Source organism: Bos indicus, chromosome 11, assembly GCF_029378745.1.
Source record: "Bos indicus isolate NIAB-ARS_2022 breed Sahiwal x Tharparkar chromosome 11, NIAB-ARS_B.indTharparkar_mat_pri_1.0, whole genome shotgun sequence".
In the NCBI taxonomy this organism is placed as follows: domain Eukaryota; kingdom Metazoa; phylum Chordata; class Mammalia; order Artiodactyla; family Bovidae; genus Bos; species Bos indicus.
In genome coordinates, this window is record NC_091770.1 from 14,648,232 (window position 1) to 14,669,986 (window position 21,755).

At 36.3% G+C, this 21,755-nt stretch overlaps 1 protein-coding gene across 4 annotated transcripts in view; it reads left to right on the plus strand.

Moving 5' to 3' along the window:
* SPAST (spastin) overlaps positions 1-21,755 on the plus strand; it is a 55,464-nt gene that overhangs the window by 23,838 nt on the left and 9,871 nt on the right. For 2 of the 4 annotated variants that reach the window (XM_070798473.1, XM_070798474.1), the window contains exons 4-14: positions 2,529-2,624; positions 5,397-5,584; positions 6,604-6,737; positions 7,016-7,109; positions 12,629-12,703; positions 13,663-13,734; positions 15,363-15,438; positions 15,739-15,830; positions 15,976-16,055; positions 18,048-18,090; positions 19,250-19,329. In XM_070798473.1, coding sequence (XP_070654574.1) covers positions 2,529-2,624; positions 5,397-5,584; positions 6,604-6,737; positions 7,016-7,109; positions 12,629-12,703; positions 13,663-13,734; positions 15,363-15,438; positions 15,739-15,830; positions 15,976-16,055; positions 18,048-18,090; positions 19,250-19,329 — 1,030 coding nt within the window. The remainder of the gene's footprint in view (positions 1-2,528; positions 2,625-5,396; positions 5,585-6,603; positions 6,738-7,015; positions 7,110-12,628; positions 12,704-13,662; positions 13,735-15,362; positions 15,439-15,738; positions 15,831-15,975; positions 16,056-18,047; positions 18,091-19,249; positions 19,330-21,755) is intronic. The other 2 variants (XM_070798475.1, XM_070798476.1) reach the window with 1 other exon arrangement.

Here is a 21,755-nt window from a genome sequence, read left to right on the forward strand (position 1 = left end):
CTGGCCTCCGTATAAAAAGGATCCCTGTTGTGATGTTGCAAGAGTATGAGTAAGACAACTGTTATGGTAAGCTGGGGGAAATGGAGTCTTGGATTAGGGTGATACCAGGAGTAACCATCAGCTGAATTAGTATTATATTTGAAGGTTGAGCAAACAGATTTACCGATAGATTGGATAAAATATTCTGTTTAAGGCTCGTGTTGATACAGTGGAGGAGGCATAAATAGATAAATCATCACTGCAGGATGGAGATAACATGTATTTTGTGGAGATGGGAAAACACGTGTCTGAGAAGTCTTCCTGGAAGAAGTAAAACCTGAAGTGGGGATTTAAAAAGATAAATAAAAGTTATTAATGTCTGGGAGTAAGGATATTCCAGGAGGAACTAACAGCATGAACGTAGACTGAGGGACAAGGAAAACCGTGGTGCTGATGGAGATGTGAATTTGGGATTGCTCAGGCATGAGAGATGTAGGCAGATCATGGCAGACCTTGCTGGTCATATCAGGGAGCTTCAGTGCTGATCTGGGGGCAGCAGGAAGCTGCTAAAGGGTTCCCTTCTAAGTAGATCACTGAGATGATTGTGTGGGGGTTGCCCATGAGGGGATCAAGAAGCAAGGTGACTTGTTTCATGTTACATCATTGATTAATCTATGACCTTTAGTCATTCTGAAAGAAAGCATTAAACTAAGTTTACTTTCTTAAAAAAATAAATAAACTGGAGCAGATTTACATTAGCTGTGTCCTGCTATTGTATATGTGTACGTTTTCACACATATAAATGTAAACCCTACAAACAAGTTCTGTGGTTTTTTATTCTTAGTTATCAGAACTAAGGATTTGTTTCTGTTTCTTTTTGCTATATAATGAATGTTTACATGACCTTTTTGTTAACATTGAAGAGAATGTTGAAGAGAGTGTTAATTGATAAATAAGACATTTACAAATCAGTTTTTTCTAATTTATGTCTTTAACCAACACAAATGGTTTCTTTCTCAATATGGTGATTTGATGAGTGTTATCTTTGAGAAAAATCAGATGACCTATCTGTTAACTAACAATAATAAAAGGGCTCCAAGGTATATTGTATCAGCCAGTTCTAGGATACAAAAGCTTTGTGCTTTGTGCAGAGAGGGTAGCTGCTATTTAACCTGTCCCAAAGGCATGTGTGTTTGTACCATAAACCAAGCATGGCGCCTGCTTGTCTGACCTTAGCAATGAAAGTTTAAGAGAGTCAGTATATATGTGCTACATTTCATTGACTTCTTAGTACTGGAGATAGGAATCAGTAATGAGAGACTTCCCTGGCAGTCCAGTGGCTAAGACTCTGTGCTCCCAATGAGGAGGGCCTGGGTTCAATCCCTGGTCAGGGAACTGGATCCCACATGCCTCAACTAAGAGTTCACATGCTGCAGCTAAGATCCTGCAGAGCCAGATAAAGAAATGAAAATAAATCATTTAAAAAAAGAATCAGTAATGATAACTTGGAGTATTTCAATAAAATAGATGTGGTCAAAATTTAGCCCTAATATAAATGAAGCCCAGGTAGGTCCTTTATGTATTACTTTATTTAATCCTTGAAACCCTTGGAAAACTGATGCTGAAGCAAGTTCATACTAGTGAATGAGTGGTGGAGCAAGGTGTTCATCAGTTAGCAATATGGGGTGACTTGACTGGGAAAAGAGTGCAGCAGTGATGTAGGGTGGCAAGAAAATTCAAACCGCTACACTTTGGGGCTTCATGTCCTAGACATAGAGACCCAGATCTTGAGAGGATCACATTGTAATTTGAACTGGGGGGGAGGGGTAGGGTTGATATAATCCTTTAAAATATTTGATTAATTTAAAAATAGATACTATATGCACATGCCAAAAATTTTGAGAAGTTGGAAAAGCATCCATCCCATACTGTGTCCCAGCCACTCATTTCCCCTCCCCAGAGACAGCTAGTATTTACCAGTTTCTCTGGGTCTTTTTTAGAGAGAATTTTTAGATATTCAAATATACATGTGTGTTTAAATAAATGGTAGGGTACTGTACACACAGTTCTGCAGCTTGCTTATTCCCTTCTGCTTTATTGCATTTCTTTTTTGCTGATGAGATGTCCTTTTTTTTTTTTTTTAAATCTTTCCAGATCCTAGCCAGCTCACAGCCCACGTCCTCTGTAAAGTCTTCTTAATGTTCTCTTTCTAACTCTATCCTGTTCTCCCTGTACAATGATTTGGATGTATTAGATACTCAGGAAATGTTTACTGGTGATAGTAGTGTTATAGAATTGCCTCAGGTTACCAAACCTGAATAATGCATATTTTGAACACAGTAATTCACTCGTTTATTTTTGTTGCTATTTTAACGTCTGAGTTTTTGCTAATTAGTTATGTTGTTAAAGATAATTTTATATAAATGCAAAACCCTTTACTATATAACTTTTTAACACCTTGAATCATTTTTAATTTTCACATAAACATTTTTTATTATGTTGTTTTCTGTTTATTTTTTTCTTTTTTTACACTCCCCTCTGTTGCATAGAGAAGCTGCAACCAAGTTTGCAATTTTCCAAGTCACAAACGGACGTCTATAATGACAGTACTAACTTGACATGCCGTAATGGACATCTCCAGTCAGGTGGGTTTAGGTTAACTAACATGTCAAATAATAAAGCTTGCATGCAAAGTAGAGTCCTGCTTAACCTGATAATGTTGATTTGATTTTACAGTGATAGATTTGATTGGTTTTTGTTCGCACAGGACTATGTAGAAAAAACAGCATCCTTGTCGTTCATGGTATGTAAACGTAACAGATAGGTGTAGCCATTCTCAACCTGTTATATATGCATATTTTACAACCTCCAAGTTTTGAGATGATAAAATGTGAAGGCTCATTTTCCTAAATTATTAAGATGTTCTTTTGTTTCTATTTTATTTTGAGCTTTGGTGTTTTTTCCTGTCGCTACCTGTACCAGATTTTTATAAAGCAGTGTTTTTTGAGACAATAATTTTAATTTTTTGATCATATACCAGTTTTCAGTGCATATACATTTCACCTATACAATGAATGAGTATTTAGTTATAACCCCTGTTGGAAAAAGTTTGAAGCTGAGTTCACACAGTAAGGAGAAACATTAGAATACTATTATTTACTATAGGATAAATTTGTTTCCCATAAGTTTTGAGCATCACATCAGCTCCTACAGAAAATTAAATGGTTTTTTGCCTTGTTTTGTTTGGGTGGAAGGAATCTTCATTTCCTAGGTTCTCTGACATCTTGTCTAGTTTTATTGATAACTTTTTCAGAATTAGTTTTGTGTCCAGTGCTTAAATTTTATTAAAGTAAATATTACTTTGTTCAAACTGTAACAGAAAACTCATAGTATAGACCATAAGAAAACTGCTTTCTTTACTCATATGTAATAAGAAAGTTTAAAGATTTCTTGTTTTTTAAATTTTTATTTAAATCAATTATATATAACTGATTTACAATGTTATATTAGGTCCAGGTGTGTAGCATAGTGAATCAGTTATACATATATCCACTCTTTCTTAGATCCTTTTTCCATATAGGCCATTACAGAATATTGACTAGAGTTCGCTATGCTGTACGTTAAGTTCTTATTAGTTATCTACTTTATACACAGTAGTATGTATATGTCAATCCCAATCTCTATTTATCCCTCCCCTCCCTTACCCCCTGGTAATGATAAGTTTGTTTTCTACATCTGTAACTCAATTTCCATTTTTCCTCCCCTCAAGTTGTCTGATTTTTTTTTCTTGCTCTCTAGCTTCACATTACAGGCTCTTGCTCTTTTCTGTGCTTTTTAACTAAAAGACCTGCTTTAATATTTCTTTTAATGAAGTTTTGTAGATAGTAAACTCTCTCAGCCTCGTGTCTGAAAATACCCTTGTCCTTACTTGGCTGGTCACCGGAATAGAGAATAGATGAAAGTTAACATTGTTTTTTCCTTCAGCATTTTGAGCACACTTGGTTGCTTGCTGACCTTTGTTATTTTTATGAGAAGTCTGCTATCATCCTCACAGTTCCTTGTAAAAATTTTTATCCATTTATAATCTTAGGACTGTATATTTTCTGTTTGTAGAAATTCTTCTCCAGTCTCCTTTTTCCCGTTTGAAGTGAGTGATAAATACTTACCACCCTAGACGGATCTTGCTTTTATTCACACTTTGGCTTTTAATTGTTGTCATTCTCTTTTCTTCCTTGTTTTTCCTATAGGGTCATTATCCTTTAGTTCCTTGAACAAATGGTACAGATTTTCACCGTACCGTGTGGCATATGGGATCTTAGTTTCCCAATCAAGGATTAAACCCATGCCCCATACACTGGAAGCAAGTTCCCTTCTTTGGAGTTTCCTTAAGCTATATTAAGGGATATTATGGCAAAGGCTTTTGTCTTTAAGCTAGTCTTTTCTCTAGGCTACTCTAATTTGCTGACTGATTTAACAGTGAACATTTCTATTAATAAACTCTGATGTTTGTTATATAGTATATGAAAATATTATTTAGAAGCAGTGAGATTTGAACATTTAAAGTGTATAATTTATGTAGAAGAGCAGAGTAGGTAGGTCATGTGACCTTTTAGACTTATTAGAAAATATCTTATACTTGTTTATTTATATGTGCGTGCATGCATGCCCAGTCATGTCTGACTCTTTGCCACCCTTGGACTTTAGCTTGCTAGGGTCCGTTGACCATAGGATTCTCTAGGCAGGAATACTGAATGAGTAGTCTTCCCGACCCAGGGATCGAACCCCCATCTCCTGTGTCTCCTTGCATTGGCAGGTGGATTCTTTACCACTGAGCCACCTGGTAACATAGATACAGCACGAAATACTTGGCATATTAACCACATCTTTATACTCTTTAAATTAAAATTACCTTTTAAAACTCTTCTGGTGGCACAGATTGGATTTTCCTACTGTTTTGTAGTCTGAAAAGTTTGGAATGATGTGCTGTTTGTTCCCGCCCCCACCCCCATACAGCCTACCCCTAGTGCCTTTACTACATTTTGTTTCTTTAATTTTTTGCAGCTTTTAAATAAAACAAAACAAAAAAGAAAAAAAATTTGGCAGCCTTATTTTTTTGGTACCTTTTTTGTATCCTCCTCCTGCCCCCACAAATAGTTATTTCTTTTTATGACAAATATGTATTTCTTAAAATTATACACCAGGAAAAGGAAAAGGCTAAATACTCATAATCTTGTCCACACCCAGTAACAATCATTATGAACACTTTAGTATATATTCTGACTGAAGTCTTATTTTGAGATACTGCTGAAATAAAAATAATATTACTAGCTTTCAAATTTGTACTGGTTCTTATATTAACTTTTATAATGTTTAGCCACAATTTTCTGACCATGATGACTTTATTTTTTCCTTGATAGAAAGTGGAGCTGTTCCAAAAAGAAAAGATCCGTTAACACATGCTAGTAATTCACTGCCTCGTTCAAAAACAGTTATGAAAACTGGACCCACAGGTCTTTCAGGCCACCATAGAGCACCTAGTTGCAGTGGTTTATCCATGGTTTCTGGCGTGAGACAAGGACCTGGTTCTGCAGCTGCCACTCATAAGGTATTTCGAGACAGTAACTTCAGTTGCTATGCTGTTGCAAACAAAATTTTGAATATGACAATGCTTGCTTAAATTTATTATAAGTACTTTGTAATACCTTAAGAGAATTGATAAGTTCCACAGAGTTGAATGATTTCTTTTCTTTTTTTTTAAATTTAGATTTATAAAAATCTAAGTAGGGACTTGCCTGGGGGTCCAGTGGCTAAAACTCTGCACTGCCAAGCCAGGGGACTTAGGTTCAATCCCTGGTTAGGGATCCTGCATGCTGCAACTAAAAGATACTGCATGCTGCAGTGAAAACCCAGTACTGCCAAATAGTAAATAAATACAACTTTTAAAAATAAAAAGAATAAAAAATAAAGTCTAAGTAGCAGATGCAACTTGCTACTAAAAAGCAAATCTTTTTTTTTCTCTATTATCTTTGAAGGAAATCTTTCTAACTAGGTGTTTTTAACAGTAAGTTTCTTTATCCAGTCTGTTTTATGTATTCTTTATCCAGTCTTTTTGTTTCTAATTTTATTTAATTTCTTTATTTGGCTGTGCCATGAAATGTGGCTTACCATACCAGTTCCCAAATCAGGAACTGAACCCAGGCCTTCAGCAGTGAAAGCAGGGAGTTCCAAGCACTAGACCACCAGGAAATTCCCTACAGGACATTTTACGTTTGTTATTTGTATAATTATGTAAATGTACATAAGTGTTTATAACATTAAACATACATAGAGTTTTGTTACAATTCTAACAAGGATCAAAATTATGTGAGTGTGTTGTCATAGAGCCTTTTTATTTCATAGTAAGTAAATCTCTCTGGATAAAATCTTCTATAAACCCACTTCATGCCAAATGTAGTTCTATAGAGAATGCCATTTTATCTTAGAATAAATATACAATTTGGGGATTTTATATCTATTTTTTGCTACTTTTATTCCTTTAATTCTGTGAACATTAAAGTTAACTCACATGTGAAAATTGCAAACATTATGTTGTGTTTTCACATCAAAATTTTGTGTCCTTCCAAGAGTACACCAAAAACAAATAGAACAAATAAGCCTTCTACCCCTACAACTGCTGCTCGTAAAAAGAAAGACTTGAAGAATTTTAGGAATGTGGACAGCAACCTTGCTAACCTTATAATGAATGAAATTGTGGACAAGTAAGTATTGTCATCTAAAGTGGTTTATGGAGTTTAAACATTTTTTACTGGCAAAATATATCATTAGTAAAATGGATAATAAATATCTTGTCTAATTTACATATTTAATTTTTATGATGGTTTTCAATTACTGTAAATGAGAAAGCCGTTGCTGTACTGATTTAACTATACAGTTTCACTCTTGTTAACATAAAAATGGCTGCATTACATAGAGCTTAGACTTAATATTATAATAACTGAAGAATATGTGTGTAGTTAACTGAAATTCTGTTTCTTAGTGGAACAGCTGTTAAATTTGATGATATAGCTGGTCAAGAGCTGGCAAAACAAGCATTGCAAGAAATTGTTATTCTTCCTTCTCTGAGACCTGAGGTAAGGACTTTATATTGTCGTTTTCTTATAGCATCATCCATTACTGAATCCATAGTATCAGTAAATAAATGAGCTATACTAGAATGATTAATTCATTTAACAGTAGATTTGATTTTTTTTTAAAGGAAAAATCATTAGCAGTTGATGTTAACTGTATTGGAAAGGAGATTGACTATAATGGTAACTAATTCCCAATGCGTTTGTAATTAAGTTTATAGGAAAAATAGGTAACAGGCAATAATTTTATATTAAGGTAAGAGAGATTTAAAATTAAAAGACAGAAATAATACTTGAGAAAAGAGAAATTAAGATAAGGTTATTTAAAAGAATTATTTTGAAGATATTAAGTGATCAAAGTAAGTGAAGAGCTGATAAGTGATGGGTAGGGGCCTAACCTTCCATCCCATAATTTTTTAACTCACTGAAGAAGTTACGTAATCTTGCAATTGATAATAAATATTTAATTTTCCATATTTGGTATTGTTTTGGATTTTCACAATTCACAGATTTCATATTTGATGCTGTTCTAAAAAAATTGCAAAAAATAAATCTGAGGATCCAGTCTGGGTCAGCTGTTTCTCTTCCTCCTGAGCTATCAAGTCTTTGTGGACTCGTTTACAGAATCTAATGAACATAGATGTTATATGGCACGTTATTGTGAATGCACTCTTAAACGAACGTGTAAAGGTTGTGTAGCCCTATTTTTCTATAGTCTCTGTCATTCTCATACTGTTTGTAACTTGTGAGCACCAACTATACTGAAATTTATTATTTGTTGATTCTACTTTCTTTTACCTCTTGCTCATTCTAAGAAGCAGTGTGCAGGAAATCACTGGTTTAATATACTAATTGAATATTCTTAATACTCAATAAAATAATAAGAATTATTAAGGTGGAAAGCATTTGTCTTTATAGTAGCCAAATTTGTCCCTTGTACCACCTCAGGCCACACTTTGAGGAAACATATGATGGTTTGTATTTTGGGCTAACTTTTTCCCTAGGGTTATATATAAGCATAGTAAATGCAGCAGACTGAGTATTGACCAAAAAAATGCTTGTTGAAAGGATTCATGCAACCGCAGACCTGAAAAGGATCTTAGCAGTCGTTTAGTCCATTTGTTGCCAAAGAAACTAGTCCTAAGACCTAAATTTCTTTCTCTACATTTTAGTTAATTGGTGGATCAGTCTCAAGTATGGGCTTTATTATAAATGATGTTCTTCTTAGGGTACAAAAATATATCTAAAATTGTAAAGGTAGTAAGGAAATATCTGGACTGTGTTAGAAGTCATTCAGCTTCTGCTCTATGCATAGCTTTAAGGAACATATCTAAAGTGGAGAGTAAGGTCAAACAGCATATGAATTTACATTTAGGAATATTTCCATGGTAGGGCCATACTGTTTGAAAAAACTGGAATTTCAAAGTTGAATAATCTAGGCTTGGGCGGGGCAGAAGCTTTAGTAACTGTACTAAATTGGAGCTTAAGGAGAAACAGCATCTGAGGTAGAGCCAGATCTCAGGATTGGGACCATTTGTCTATCTCTGCATCTGCCAATTTGAACATTTTTATAATTCCTGTTAAGATTCCCGAGAAAGAGAATATGATTGTCCTAGCTCATCTTTTCATCATTTCAGTAGACTGTAAAATGGATCATGGGTCAGAGCTTATTTCATAAAGCACCTTCATTGTGCAGCAGATCAGCTTTATTCTCAATTCTCCACAGTGGGGAGCTTGCATGGATCACAATGGGGACATTGTTAGGCTAGATTGGAAAGTTGGGTATGACAGGCATCATGATGAATTTATTCATTTTTTTACAGTGCTGGAATTTTTATTTCATCTTAAAAACACAGAATCATAATTTTGTTTTTGTTCAGTCACTCCGTCATGTCTGACTCTTTTCAACGCCGTGGACTCCAGCACGCCAGGCTTCCCTGTCCTTCACCATCTTCCAGAGTTTGTTCAAACTTATATCCATTGAGTTGGTGATACTGTCCAACCATCTCGTCCTCTGTCATCCCCTACTCCTCCTGCCTTCAGTCTTTTCCAGCATCAGGGTCTTTTCCAATGAGTCAGTTCTTCACATCTGGTGGCCAAAGTGCTGGAGCTTCAGCATCAGTCCTTCCCATGAATATTTAGGATTGATTTCCTTTAGGATTGACTGGTTTGATCTGCTTGCAGTCCAAGGGACTCTCAAGAGTCTTCTCCAACACCACAGTTCAAAAGCATCAATTTTTTGGTGCTCAGCCTTATTTATGGTCCAGCTCTCACATCCGTATACTGGAAAAACCATAGCTTTGACTATACAGACTGTTGTTGGCAAAGTAATGTCTCTGCTTTTTAATATACTGTCTAGGTTTGTCATAGCGTTTCTTCCAAGGAGCAAGTGTCTTTTAATTTCATGGCTGCAGTCATCATCTACAGTGATTTTGGAGCCCAAGAAAATAAAGTCTGTTACTGTTTCCATTGTTTCCCCATCTATTTGCCGTGAAGTGATGGGACCCGATGCCATGATCTTAGTTTTTTAATGTTGAGTTTGAAGCCAGCTTTTTCACTCTCCTCTTCCACCTTCATCAAGAGGCTCTTCAGTTCCTCTTCACTTTCTATTCTTAGGGTGGTGTCATCTGCATATCTGAGGTTATTGATGTTTCTCCCAGCAGTCTTAATTTTGACTTGTGCTTCACCTAGCCTGGCATTTTGCATGATGTACTCTGCATGTAAGTTAAATAAGCAGGGTGACAGTATACAGCCTTGACGTACGCCTTCCCCAATTTTGAACCAGTCCATTGTTCCATTCCAGTTCTAACTGTTGCTTCTTGACCTGCATATAGATTTCTCAGGCGGTAGGTTAAGGTGGTTTGGTATTCCCATCTCATTAAGAATCTTCCACAATTTTTTGTGATCCACACAGTCAAAGGCTTTAGCATAGTTAGTGAAGCAGATGTTTTTCTGGAATAGCCTGGCTTTTTCTATGATCTAATGGACATTGGCAATTAGATCTCCAGTTCCTCTGCATTTTCTAAATCCAGCCTGTATATCTGGAAGTTCTCAGTTCACGTACTGTTGAAACCTAGCTTGAAGGACTTTTGAGCATTACCTTGCTATCATATGAAGTCAGTGCAATAGTGCAGTACTTTGAACATTCTTTGGTATTGACCTTTGGAATTGAAATGAACACTGACTTTTTCCAGTCCTGTGGCTACTGCTGAATTTTCCATATTTGCTGGCCTATTGAGCACAGCACTTTAACAGCATCATCTTTTAGGATTTGAAATAGCTCAACTGGAATTCTATCACCTCCACTAACTTTGTTCTTAGTGATGCTTCCTAAGGTCCACTTGACTTCACGTTGTAACTACATTCAGATGGATATATCTTTCCTTTTCTTCTTTTCCTTTCACTTCTTTTCTCAGCTAGTTGTAAGACCTTCTCAACAACAATAATTAAGTTACTGAACACTAAAAGTGGCTTGAATGAGATAAATAATATTAAAAATACATTCTTGAGTTAATTTATTCTCAGAATTACTTAAAGCAAATACTTTAACCTTTGTTCATTCGAGATGGTTTTCAGTAGTTAAATGTATAAGCAAACTATGGTATATCCATGATAATGAAATATTATTCAGCACTAAGAAGAAATGAGCTATCAAGCCATGAAAATACACAGAGGAACATTAAGTACATATTGCTAAGTCAAAGAAGACAATCTTAGAAGTCTAATACTGTGTGATTCCAACTAGAATAACTATGGAGACAGTAAAAAGATCAGTGGTTGCCAAGCATTCGTAGGGAGGGCAGGAAGGTTAAATAGATGGTGGAGAAGGTAGTTTTTAGGGTAGTGAAACTGTTCTACATGAAACTAATGGTAAATATTTGACACAAATAGTGGACCCTAATGTAAACTATGAACTTGGGTTAATAATAATGTATCAGTATTCATTAGCTGTATTAAATGTGCCATACCAATGCAAGATGTTAATAATAGTGGAGGTGGGGGAGGTGAGGAGTTACATGGAAACTCTATTCTTTCCATTAAATTTTCTGTAAACCTGAACCCACTCAAATAAAATTTTGTCTCTAAGTTGAATATCAGTTACTTCATATGGTTCAACTTAAAAGTACACACACTTTCACTGTTCAGTAAAATGTTATCAGTTGAGTCTTCACCCTTCATGCCTGCCATGCCTGGTGCCCTTGAGTTTGGCAACTATGGTTTAATGTCTCTAGAGAAGGAATGGAGAAGGCAATGGCACCCCACTCCAGTACTCTTGCCTGGAAAATCCCGTAGACGGAGGAGCCTGGTGGGCTGCAGTCCATGGGGTCGCTAAGAGTCGGACACGACTGAGCGATTTCACTTTCATGCATTGGAGAAGGAAATGGCAACCCACTCCAGTGTTCTTGCCTGGAGAATCCCAGGGACTGGACATCCTGGTGGGCTGCCGTCTGCGGGGTCGCACAGAGTCGGACATGACTGAAGTGACTCAGCAGCAGAGAAGGAAGTATCTGCCTCCTTTTGTTGTGGAAGAGCAGTACACGCTGCGTGCTCTTGGTCAGGGCAGGAGCATGGTTTCCGTTGTTCCTCACACAAACTTTCAATCAGTCCCCCATTTTTGGCCAACTGCCTTACTAGTGCTTTCTCCCATACCTGATTCCTCCAATTCCAGAGCTTTTCCAGGGTTTTTTGTTCATGTCAGCTTGCTCCTGGTATCTAGGTATCCCTTCACAAGCAGGTGCTTAGTTTTAGCTCCCTCAACTCCATTAAATAATTTACCACACTTTATCAACTCACCATGTACAGAAATTTGTGTCCTCTGTTGTTTCCTTTTGTATTTTTGTTTTGTTTTGTTTTGAAGATGTATTTCTTTTTTTATTCATTTACTGTTATTTTGGTGAGATCTCTAAAAGAAGGGGAGAAGCATTCTTTGTTCCGTATGTCTTGTTTAATCAGCCTGCTTTCAGTTTTTTAAATGTACTTTTAAAATGTTTTTAATTTTGATCGTGGCTGTACTGGGTCTTCACTGCTGCACAAGGGGGCTTTCTTTAGCTGTAGTGAGCGGGGACTACTTTCTGTTGTGCACGGGCGTCTCATTGTGGTGGCTTCTCTTATTGTGGAGCACGGGCGCTAGGGCACACAGGGTTCAGTGGTTGCAGCTGGCAGGCTCAGCAGTTGTGGTTCACGGGCAGTTGCCTCACAGCCTGTGGTGTCTTCCCAGGCCTGGGTCTGAACCTGTGTCCGCTGCGTTGGCAGGCGGATTCTTAACCACCGGACCACCAGGGAAGCTCAGTTGCTTTCAATTTGTTCAATAAGAATTTGGGTTTACTTCACTTTGTTTTCTTCTGTTTGGGGTAATTGTAGTAATTTATTGATAATATGTTCTCTTTAGAGCTCTGGGCAGCTCTCTTTTGGAGGATGCTACTGATCACAAATAGTACTTTTTAGATAACAAATAATACTCAAAATGTCTGGAAAAAGTGTCTCTAGAATCACAGTTATGAACTAAAGTATGTATTTTTAAGTTGTTCACAGGGCTTAGGGCTCCTGCCAGAGGACTGTTACTCTTTGGCCCACCTGGAAATGGGAAAACAATGCTGGTAAGAATCCCTTTTAAATTGGCAAGTTCTATTGAGATATTAAGGGTATAATATGAATAAAAGAAACATTTCATTGTCACTGAGTCTGTTGTTTATGGTTTGCCTTTTGTTGTTATATACTTTCTCCCTCTCCCCTCCCTCCCCTCCCCCCATACTGCACACCTTGTGGGATCTTAGTTTTCAGATCAGGGATTGAATCCAGGGTCATGGCAGTGAAAGCACTGAGTTTAACCACTCAACCACCAGGGAACTCCCAGGTTTTAAGTTAGTTTTTAATGATGAAGATAGGAAAAAAACCATGTATGTTATCTCCAGTATTAGTTTGATACTGGGAACAGTATAATTTTCATTGTTTTCCCAAGTTAAATATTAAAATTTTGCCCTAGAAGAGCTTACCTTACTATATTGAGTATCTTGCTAATCTCTGATTTTTTTTTTTTTTTTTTTACTATTTTAGCAGGTTTATTTAAATAAAATAATCAGCCTGATAACAGATTTCTCCCTTTCTTTTTTTCTAATTGAGGCATAACTGACATACAACAGATTGTTTTTTTCTATATCGTTTTGCCAGAAGTTTTTGCTAGGATCTGAATACCTCTTTTCCTGCATGACTCTGCTACAGGGAAAACTAAATAGGGAAAGAGTAACTTTTTCCTTCAGCTGTTTATCTTTCTCTAACCAGATATCTTTTATAACTGGGAAGAGAATAACACACCCTTCTTTTTTTTTTCAACCTGTCCCTTTGACATCTCTCTTAGAGAAAAAGAGAGTGAGAAGAAGCACAGCTCCTCCTGCACCTTTTTCTCATTGCTGAGAAGGAAATACATTGATTGCTATTTGTTGGAAATTGTGTCATACCTTATGTTTTTAGGAAATGTTTTCTAGAAATTAAATTGATCACATGTAGTTATCTTTTTAAAGCAATTGAACTAATATATTTACCCTTCTGATTTTTAAAGGCTAAAGCAGTAGCTGCAGAATCTAATGCAACCTTCTTTAATATAAGTGCTGCAAGTTTAACTTCGAAATATGTGAGTGTTCTTTTTCCAGTATTGTCATGCTTTAAGTTACTGTCTAAATGTTACTGTGTTAAGAATAAATGGCAATAACCTTACACAAAGATGTTTTTCTATGAGTTTTATATCTATTACTTACATATTATTTAAATATCTTCTTTTTTTACTCTTCAAAGTAGAAAGTTATGTGCCTTTGTTAGGCTCGTTTAAGTAAAAGTGAAATTTTTCTGTGAGATTTGTTTGTTAGGGTTGTGTATTAAAATACCACGGACTAGCTCGCTTGAACAATAGAAATTTGGAGTATAGGAGTACAAGATCAGGTACTGGCAGAGGTCTCAGTTTTGTAAAGTAATTAAAAGTAACTATACAGTGATACTTCTCCTGGTTAAATTTTGCTTCCTGTGTGAAATTTTACAAGTAAAACTGTTGTTACAGTAGGTTACCTATATTAGCCTACAACAGAGAACACTGTCCTGGAAGTTAGGAGGTAGGGATGCCAACCTGACTTACCTACGGAACTGGCCTTAAGAAAGTATCACTTGAGGTTTTACTTCCTTTATAAAGTGTTTTGTTTTGTTTTTTTAATGTATTTTCTTATTTTTGGCTAGGCTGGGTCTTCATTTCCGCATACAGGCTTTCTCTAGTTGTGGCAAGCAGGGACTACTCTCCTGTTTCGATGCACAGGCTTCTTATTGTGGTGGCTTCTCTTGTTGCGGAACACAGGCTCAGTAGTTGTATCCCTCAGGCTTAGTTGTTCCTGCAGCATGTGGAATCTTCCCAGATCAGGGTTTGAACCCAGGTTCCCTGCATTGACAGGTGGACTCAACCACTGGATCACCAGGGAAATCTTACAGGGTTGATGTCATAAGAGGTCATCTCTCTCAGTTCCTTCTGGCTCTGGGAATATTTGTTTTGCAGATTCTAAATCTGAGGCTTTTCCTGTTTTTCTTTATAATTTAATTTTCAATAAAAAGTATAGATGCCACCTAGAGGACAAAGTAGTTTTTGTAGTAGATTACCGCAAACCTCATGACCCTTTCAGAGCATAGATGCTTTGGTGCATAGAATGGCTTTAGTATAGTGTTCAAGCCCCTGATAATGTCTTAAGGAGTGTTCATAGACCACCTGGACCACCTAGAAATGCTTTAACATTTATTGACAGTGATATTGTGAGAATGGATTTTCAAGATGTTTTTAGTAAAGCAAGTTTTGTTTAGGAGAGCACGTTCCAACTTACGTGCTTCTATAAATACACCCTGCAGCCTACGGCTTACGGAATAGTGCTGCATCCCTCTGTCCTCTGGTGTTCCCTCTTCTCAGTAGTTATACCCCAATAGTTACTCCAGTCTCAAGTCTTAGAAATGCATAGTGAAACAAGACAGAGAGAGATATATATATATATATATTTTTTTTTTTTTTTAAGTACTCACCAGATTCTCTTAATAAATAAGTAGTCTATTTACTGGTGTTCTAAGGATCAATCAGTAACCCCCCTCACCCCTATTCTTTAACCAAATCTTTGGTTGCTGCAAAGAAGGGAAGTTAAATTCCTAGGTACTAGATTTTCAGTAGTGAAATTAAAAAAGCTGGAAGGAACAATCTTGCATTTTATTGATTTAACAGTGTCCAATGCCTTGTTTTAGGTAGGAGAAGGAGAGAAATTGGTGAGAGCTCTATTTGCTGTGGCTCGAGAACTTCAACCTTCCATAATTTTTATAGGTAAGAACATGTCTTCCAACAGCTTAGTTGAACATTTGTAAAGTTCCCTTCTTCCAAATGTGAGGGAATGATAAGAAAGATTATTCAGAAGTAAAAAGTTTTTTAAAATTTTTATTGAAGTATAGTTGCAGAAGTAAAAAGTTTTCAAAAAGCACAAGGTTAAAGACTGTCCAACAAATTGAGTAGGATACATTATATTAATAACCTAATGTATCCTAAATGTATAATAAACTAGGTTAATCTCAGATAACTCATGTAGCTTGGCTTTTAATTAAAGTTCCATCCTTGTATTTCCTCTAGATGAAGTTGATAGTCTTTTGTGTGAAAGAAGAGAAGGAGAACATGATGCTAGCAGACGTCTAAAAACTGAATTTCTAATAGAATTTGATGGTGTACGTATTGATTATGATATTTTTATGTGGTAGCATTGTAATGTATGTATTTTCCAATTGAATGGCCCAGATTAGAAATAGATATCTTTATTGTGTTTTTCTTTGTTATTACTTTAAAAGTATTGAAAAAATTTTTGACTTACAGGTACAGTCTGCTGGAGATGACAGAGTGCTTGTAATGGGTGCAACCAACAGGCCACAAGAGCTTGATGAAGCTGTTCTCAGGTAGGGAAATTCATGGGGAAATGCGCACATTTATTACAGATGTATTTACTCCTTCATTCGTCTCACGTATTTCTTCTGTCTTTCATTCTCAGTGTAAAGACTAAATTCATTGTTTTCCTCTCTATATCCATCCTCTGGCTTCTTGTTAGTAAACAAAACTTTTGAGGACAGGACCAGCATGATACCAGGAAAACTGTTTTTAACTTTATGGTTTTAGGCAAATTGCTTATTTCTTCTGGGTTGAATTAAAGTATCTTAAAACTCCAAAACTGATTTTTACCCTGCTAACACAGTTCATGGGAGCTGCATTCTCTCTTCTCATGTGTTTGAGCAAATGTGTTCCCTTTCTACTGGGAGGACAGTTTGACTCAACATAAAATTCTTGGACCTCCCGTTCCTTTCCTGAGGAATTTGTAACATTGCCTATTGTTTCTAGGACTGGATGTTGCAGTGTGAAAGTCTGAAGCCAGCCTGCTTTTATTCACATTTATGGGTTAACCCAGTAGGGTTAGTGTCTAATCTCCTTTCTACTACTACTTTTACTTTTGTGACCTTTGTTTTTGTGGTGGTTTTTCTTTTCTTTTTTATTGCTTTCCTGTTCTTTGCAGTCCCATTTTTCATCTTCTGTTGTCTTACTTCTTTGAATCTTTCTATCTCATTGAGCTCTAATTTCATAGGAGCCTTTTTTTTTTTTCATTAAATTATTTTCTTGGGAAGATATTTGGTCACAGTTTTAATTTGCTTTATGGCAAAATCCTCTTCTGCATGTTCTTCATTTTATCTATTTTATGTTTACTGTATTCTTTCCCCTCTTTTTTTGGTACTGTTTTTTAAAATCAGTCCTATGCTTTTGTCTGTTTTGCCTATTTTATTTGAATAAGGGGAGTTTTCTTGGAGAATGTAATTTTGAAAGGATGTTGTAGAAGAGCTAGAAAACTAAGATAGCAAGGCAAATATCTTGAATTGTCCTATATACCGTGGACTGGTGGGCCATCTCCCTGACTGACAACAAAGCCGCACCTGGTGAAGAAGTGTACATGTATGTAAATAAGAGACTGGGTCGATTTAGTCTTCTTCCACTGAAAAAGATTTGGCCATTGCAAGACAGCTTGTCCTCTTGCCAGACTGACTGATATCTTCTTACAAAGATGTTGTGTCTTTGAGTTTCTTTGTTCAGTCTCATCTTCCTTGTCATTCCTTTGCTGCTGACTAGGGCCACATGGTCTGCAGAGCCAGTCCTCACATGCTTGTTTAAATGTGGGGAGGTTAGTTTTATTCCCCTCAGAGTGTTCTCTGTTCCCTCTGGAAAACTGCTCTGACAGCCGTGTCTGGAATTCGCAGTGGCGGGTCCTGTCTACATTCACCTTTGTCGTGTAATTTTCACTGCCCTAGGCAGGCCTTCTTCATACATTTTAGTTATAAACATTCCCTACTTTGCTGATGATGGACTTTACGTTTCTGTTTCTGTTGTTCTCGTTGGTTTTAGTTGTTCTTAGTTTCACGGAGATAGCAGAGATCTGTTTCTTCAACTTCTTATATCAGATATTTTGTTTTAAAGTGTTACTACTGTTAAAAAATACAGATACACAAATGGTTAATTTAAATCTGCCAATACTAAGGATTTTTAAACATTAACTGGAATTTTTAAAAATTTTATTGGAGTACAGTTGATTTACAATGTTCTGTTAGGTTCAGGTGTACAGCAGAGTGAGTCAGTTATACATATACATATATCCACTCTTCTTCAGATTCTTTCCCCATGTAGGTCATTACAGAGTGTTGGGCAGTCTTCCCTGTGGTATATACAGTAGATCCTTATTAGTTACCTATTTTATGTATTTAACTAGAATATTTTAAAAGAGTGACTTTTTACATTGATGACTACTAAAATGTATTCAAATGCCTTGAGCACTATACTTAAAGCTTTGTTTTTGTTATTTGCTGTTTAAATTCAAAACTGTATTTCTGAGATTGCTTGAATCCTTTTTTTAGGCGTTTTACCAAACGGGTTTATGTGTCTTTGCCAAATGAGGAGGTATGTATCCATGTTTGAACTTTTTAATTTTAGGCAGAAACAAGACCTACCATTTAATATTATTAAGTCTTCTAGTACATGGTACAGCTGCATTGGAAAGTTTGGCAGTTTCTTAAAAAGATGAACTTACTGTAAGACTCCACGGGCTTCCCAGGTAGCACAGTGCCTAAGAATCTGCCTGCCAGTGCAAGAGACGCAGAGGACGCGGTTCAGTCTCTGGGTCAGGAAGATCCCCTGGAGGAGGAAATGGCAACCCACTCCAGTATTCTTGCCTGGAGAATCCCATGGACAGAGGGGCCTGGCAGGCTACAGTCCATAGGGTCGCAAAGAGTCGGGCACGACTTAGCAACTGAGCATGCATGTAAGACTCCAGAATTTTATTCATAAGATTCTACTGAAGAAATGAAAACATGTATCTATAAAGACATGTACAAGAATTTTTACAACAGCATTGTAAATAATAGCCAAGAACTGCAAAAAAATCTAGTCATCAGTTGGTGAATAGATAAACAAATGTGCTCATTCCGTTTATTGCTAAATGGTACCATACTGTTCCATATGTGGTACTTTCACATACTGTAATATGGATGGACCTCAAAACTATTTTATTAAGTGAGGGATGCCAGATGCAAAAGATTACCTATTATATGATTCCATTTATATGAAGTGTCTAAAAAAAGGCTATTTCTAGAAACATAAAGTAGATAGTGGTTAGCTAAGGCTTTGGGTGGAAGTCAGAATTAATTGCAAACAGACACAGGTGAGCTTTTTGGAGTGATAGAAATGTTCTAAAATTGGATTATGGTGATGGTTGCACAACTCTAATCTTACTAAAAGTCACTGAATTTTAGCTTAAAGTGGGTGAGAGTCCATGTTGAATGAATCCATACCTTTAAATTGTGGCTGTCTATCTCAGACCCTTAACACCCTTGGTGGTAGCAGCAGCTATTTACTTAGTGCTTTATTTGGATTAGTTTTAACTCTTTTAGGAACTTTCAAAAAATTGTCATTTTAATAGATAAGAGTGAGGCTGTAAGAGGTAGAGTGTTTTGTGTGAAATCATAGAGCTTCTAAATGAGAGTTAGGGTTTGAACCTAACTCCTGGATATTTTATTAAGCTAACTCTTAGGACTGATAATTCTTTAATGTTTCTTTTCAGACACGACTACTTTTATTAAAAAATCTATTATGTAAACAAGGAAGCCCATTGACCCAAAAAGAACTAGCTCAACTTGCTAGGTGAGTGATTTGATTTCGTCTATCCTGCAGCTTTTCTTTATTTTTAAGAAGTCTTTTTCTGTTTTGTTTAAGCGCACGTCTGAAACGAGTAATTTATCTGAATACTTGTTTCATTCTCTACTTCCTTTATCTTTTCACTTATCTCATTTTCTTATGTATGATACCTAAATTTCAGTTTCTAAATCCTCTGGAAGACATGACCTATTAGCTATTTGCTAATGCTGGTACTATATTTTTTTTAATAAATTTAAGTTGTATTAAAATAATTTTTCAGATGTAAAACGTTGCGTATTTGCCCACACCACCAGGTATTTTCACTTAAACTTGTTCTTTTATATTACACATAATTTTTTTTAAACTTTGACGTCTTCAAGTTTTTTTTAGTAAGTGGTGTATTAAGTAGAAACTGAATATAGGAGATGCACTCATGCATTTTTAGTCATTGGAAAAAACTCAAAAAGTAATTTAAAATATTCAACAAGAATGTGAATAGCTAGTATTGATAGTAAAAACTCTTTGAGTTCCCAGATACCTATGAAAAAAGAACAAATTCAGTACTTGGAAATATTGAGAGCCTTCTTTGTTATTCCAGTAAAAAATCTGCTAATAATGTTTCTGCAGTTATTTAACAGAGTACACGATAAGTAAATGTTTTTTTCCTGTTCTATTTTCCTCTTCCTCTTGACTTCCCTAGTTCTTAGTTCCCTTTAATAATCTTTTGGCTGCCCAGGTGTTCCCACCGTGGCATCCCATTCAGGTGTACCTCTTTTTGCCAGTGTCTTCTACCCCAGACCCTTCCTTCACCCTGTCTGTCCTGTACGGTGTCCTACAGATGAAGAAATCTTCCTTGATTGCCCCTCATTCCATCAAGGCAGTTCTTGGTCTAGATAGAGACTCATTAATCTATAGAGAAGTAATTGCAGTTATGTGTCAGTTGGCCAGCAATGGTTTATAGATGTAACCTCCAGGGCACATTATTTACAACTTAATGGAGTCTCCTGGAGATGCAGTATACCTTAATCTAAAGGAATGGTTCTACTTCCTATTGCCATACACAAAGATAAACTCAAAATGGATTAAAGACCTAAATGTAAGACCAGAAACTATAAAACTCTGAGAGGAAAACATAGGCAGAACACTTGACGACATAATAAATCAAAACAAGATCCTCTATGACCCACCTCCTAGAGTAATGGAAATAAAAGCAAAAATAAACAAGTGGGACCAAAATAAATTTAAAAGCTTTTGCATTGCAAGGGAAACTATAAACATGGTGAAAAGAAAAGCCTCAAAATGGGAGAAAATAAAGCAAATGAAACAACTGAAAAAGGATTAATTTCCAAAATATACAAGAAGCTCGTACAACTCAATACCAGAAAAACAAACAACCCAATCAAAAAGTGGGAAAAAGACCCTTAACATATATTTCTCCAAAGAAGACATACAGATGTCTAACAAACCCATGAAAAAATGCTCAGCATTGCTCATTATTAGAGAAATACAAATCAAAACCATGATGAGATACCACCTGACACTGGTCAGAACGGCCCTCATCAAAAAGTCTATAAACAATAAATGCTGGAGAGGGTGTGGAGAAAAGGGAACCGTCTTGCACTGTTGGTGGGAATGTAAATTGATACAGCCACTATGGAAGATGGAATGGCGATTCCTTAAAAAGCTAGGAATAAACCACCATATGACCCAGCAGTCCCACTCCTAGGCATATACCCTGAGGAAATTGAAATTGAAAAAGATACATGTACTCCAGTGTTCATTGCAGCACTATTTACAATAGCTAGAACATCAACAACAGATGAATGGATAAAGAATCTATGGTGCATATATACAATGGAATATTACTCAGCCACTTTTATGGGATGCATTTGGGTCAGTTCTAATGAAGTGGATGAACCTAAAGGCTACTATACAGAGTGAAGTGAGTCTGAGAAGTATAAACACCACATACTAACACATATATATGGAATCTAGAAAGATGGTACTGATGAGTTTATTTATAGGGCAGCAGTGGAGAAACAGACATAGAGAACAGACTTATGGACATGGGGTGGGGGAGGAAGAAGAGGGCGAGATATATGAAGAGTAACATGGAAAGTTAACAATACTATATGTGTAAATAGATAGCCAATTGGAATTTGCTGTATACCTCTGGGAATTTGAACAGGGGCTCTGTGACAATCTAGAGGGGTGGGATGGGGAAGGAGATGGGAGGGAAGTTCAAGAGGGAGGGGACATATGTATACCTATGGCTGATTCATGTTGACATTTGGCAGAGAATAAAATTCTGTGAAGCAATTATCCTTCAATTAAAATAAATTGATTAAAAAATAAAAAGGGATTGATTCTAATGGTGAAAATTTGAGGCATTATAAGGAACCAGTAGGTTTTGTTTTTAGTGAGTGGGCCTT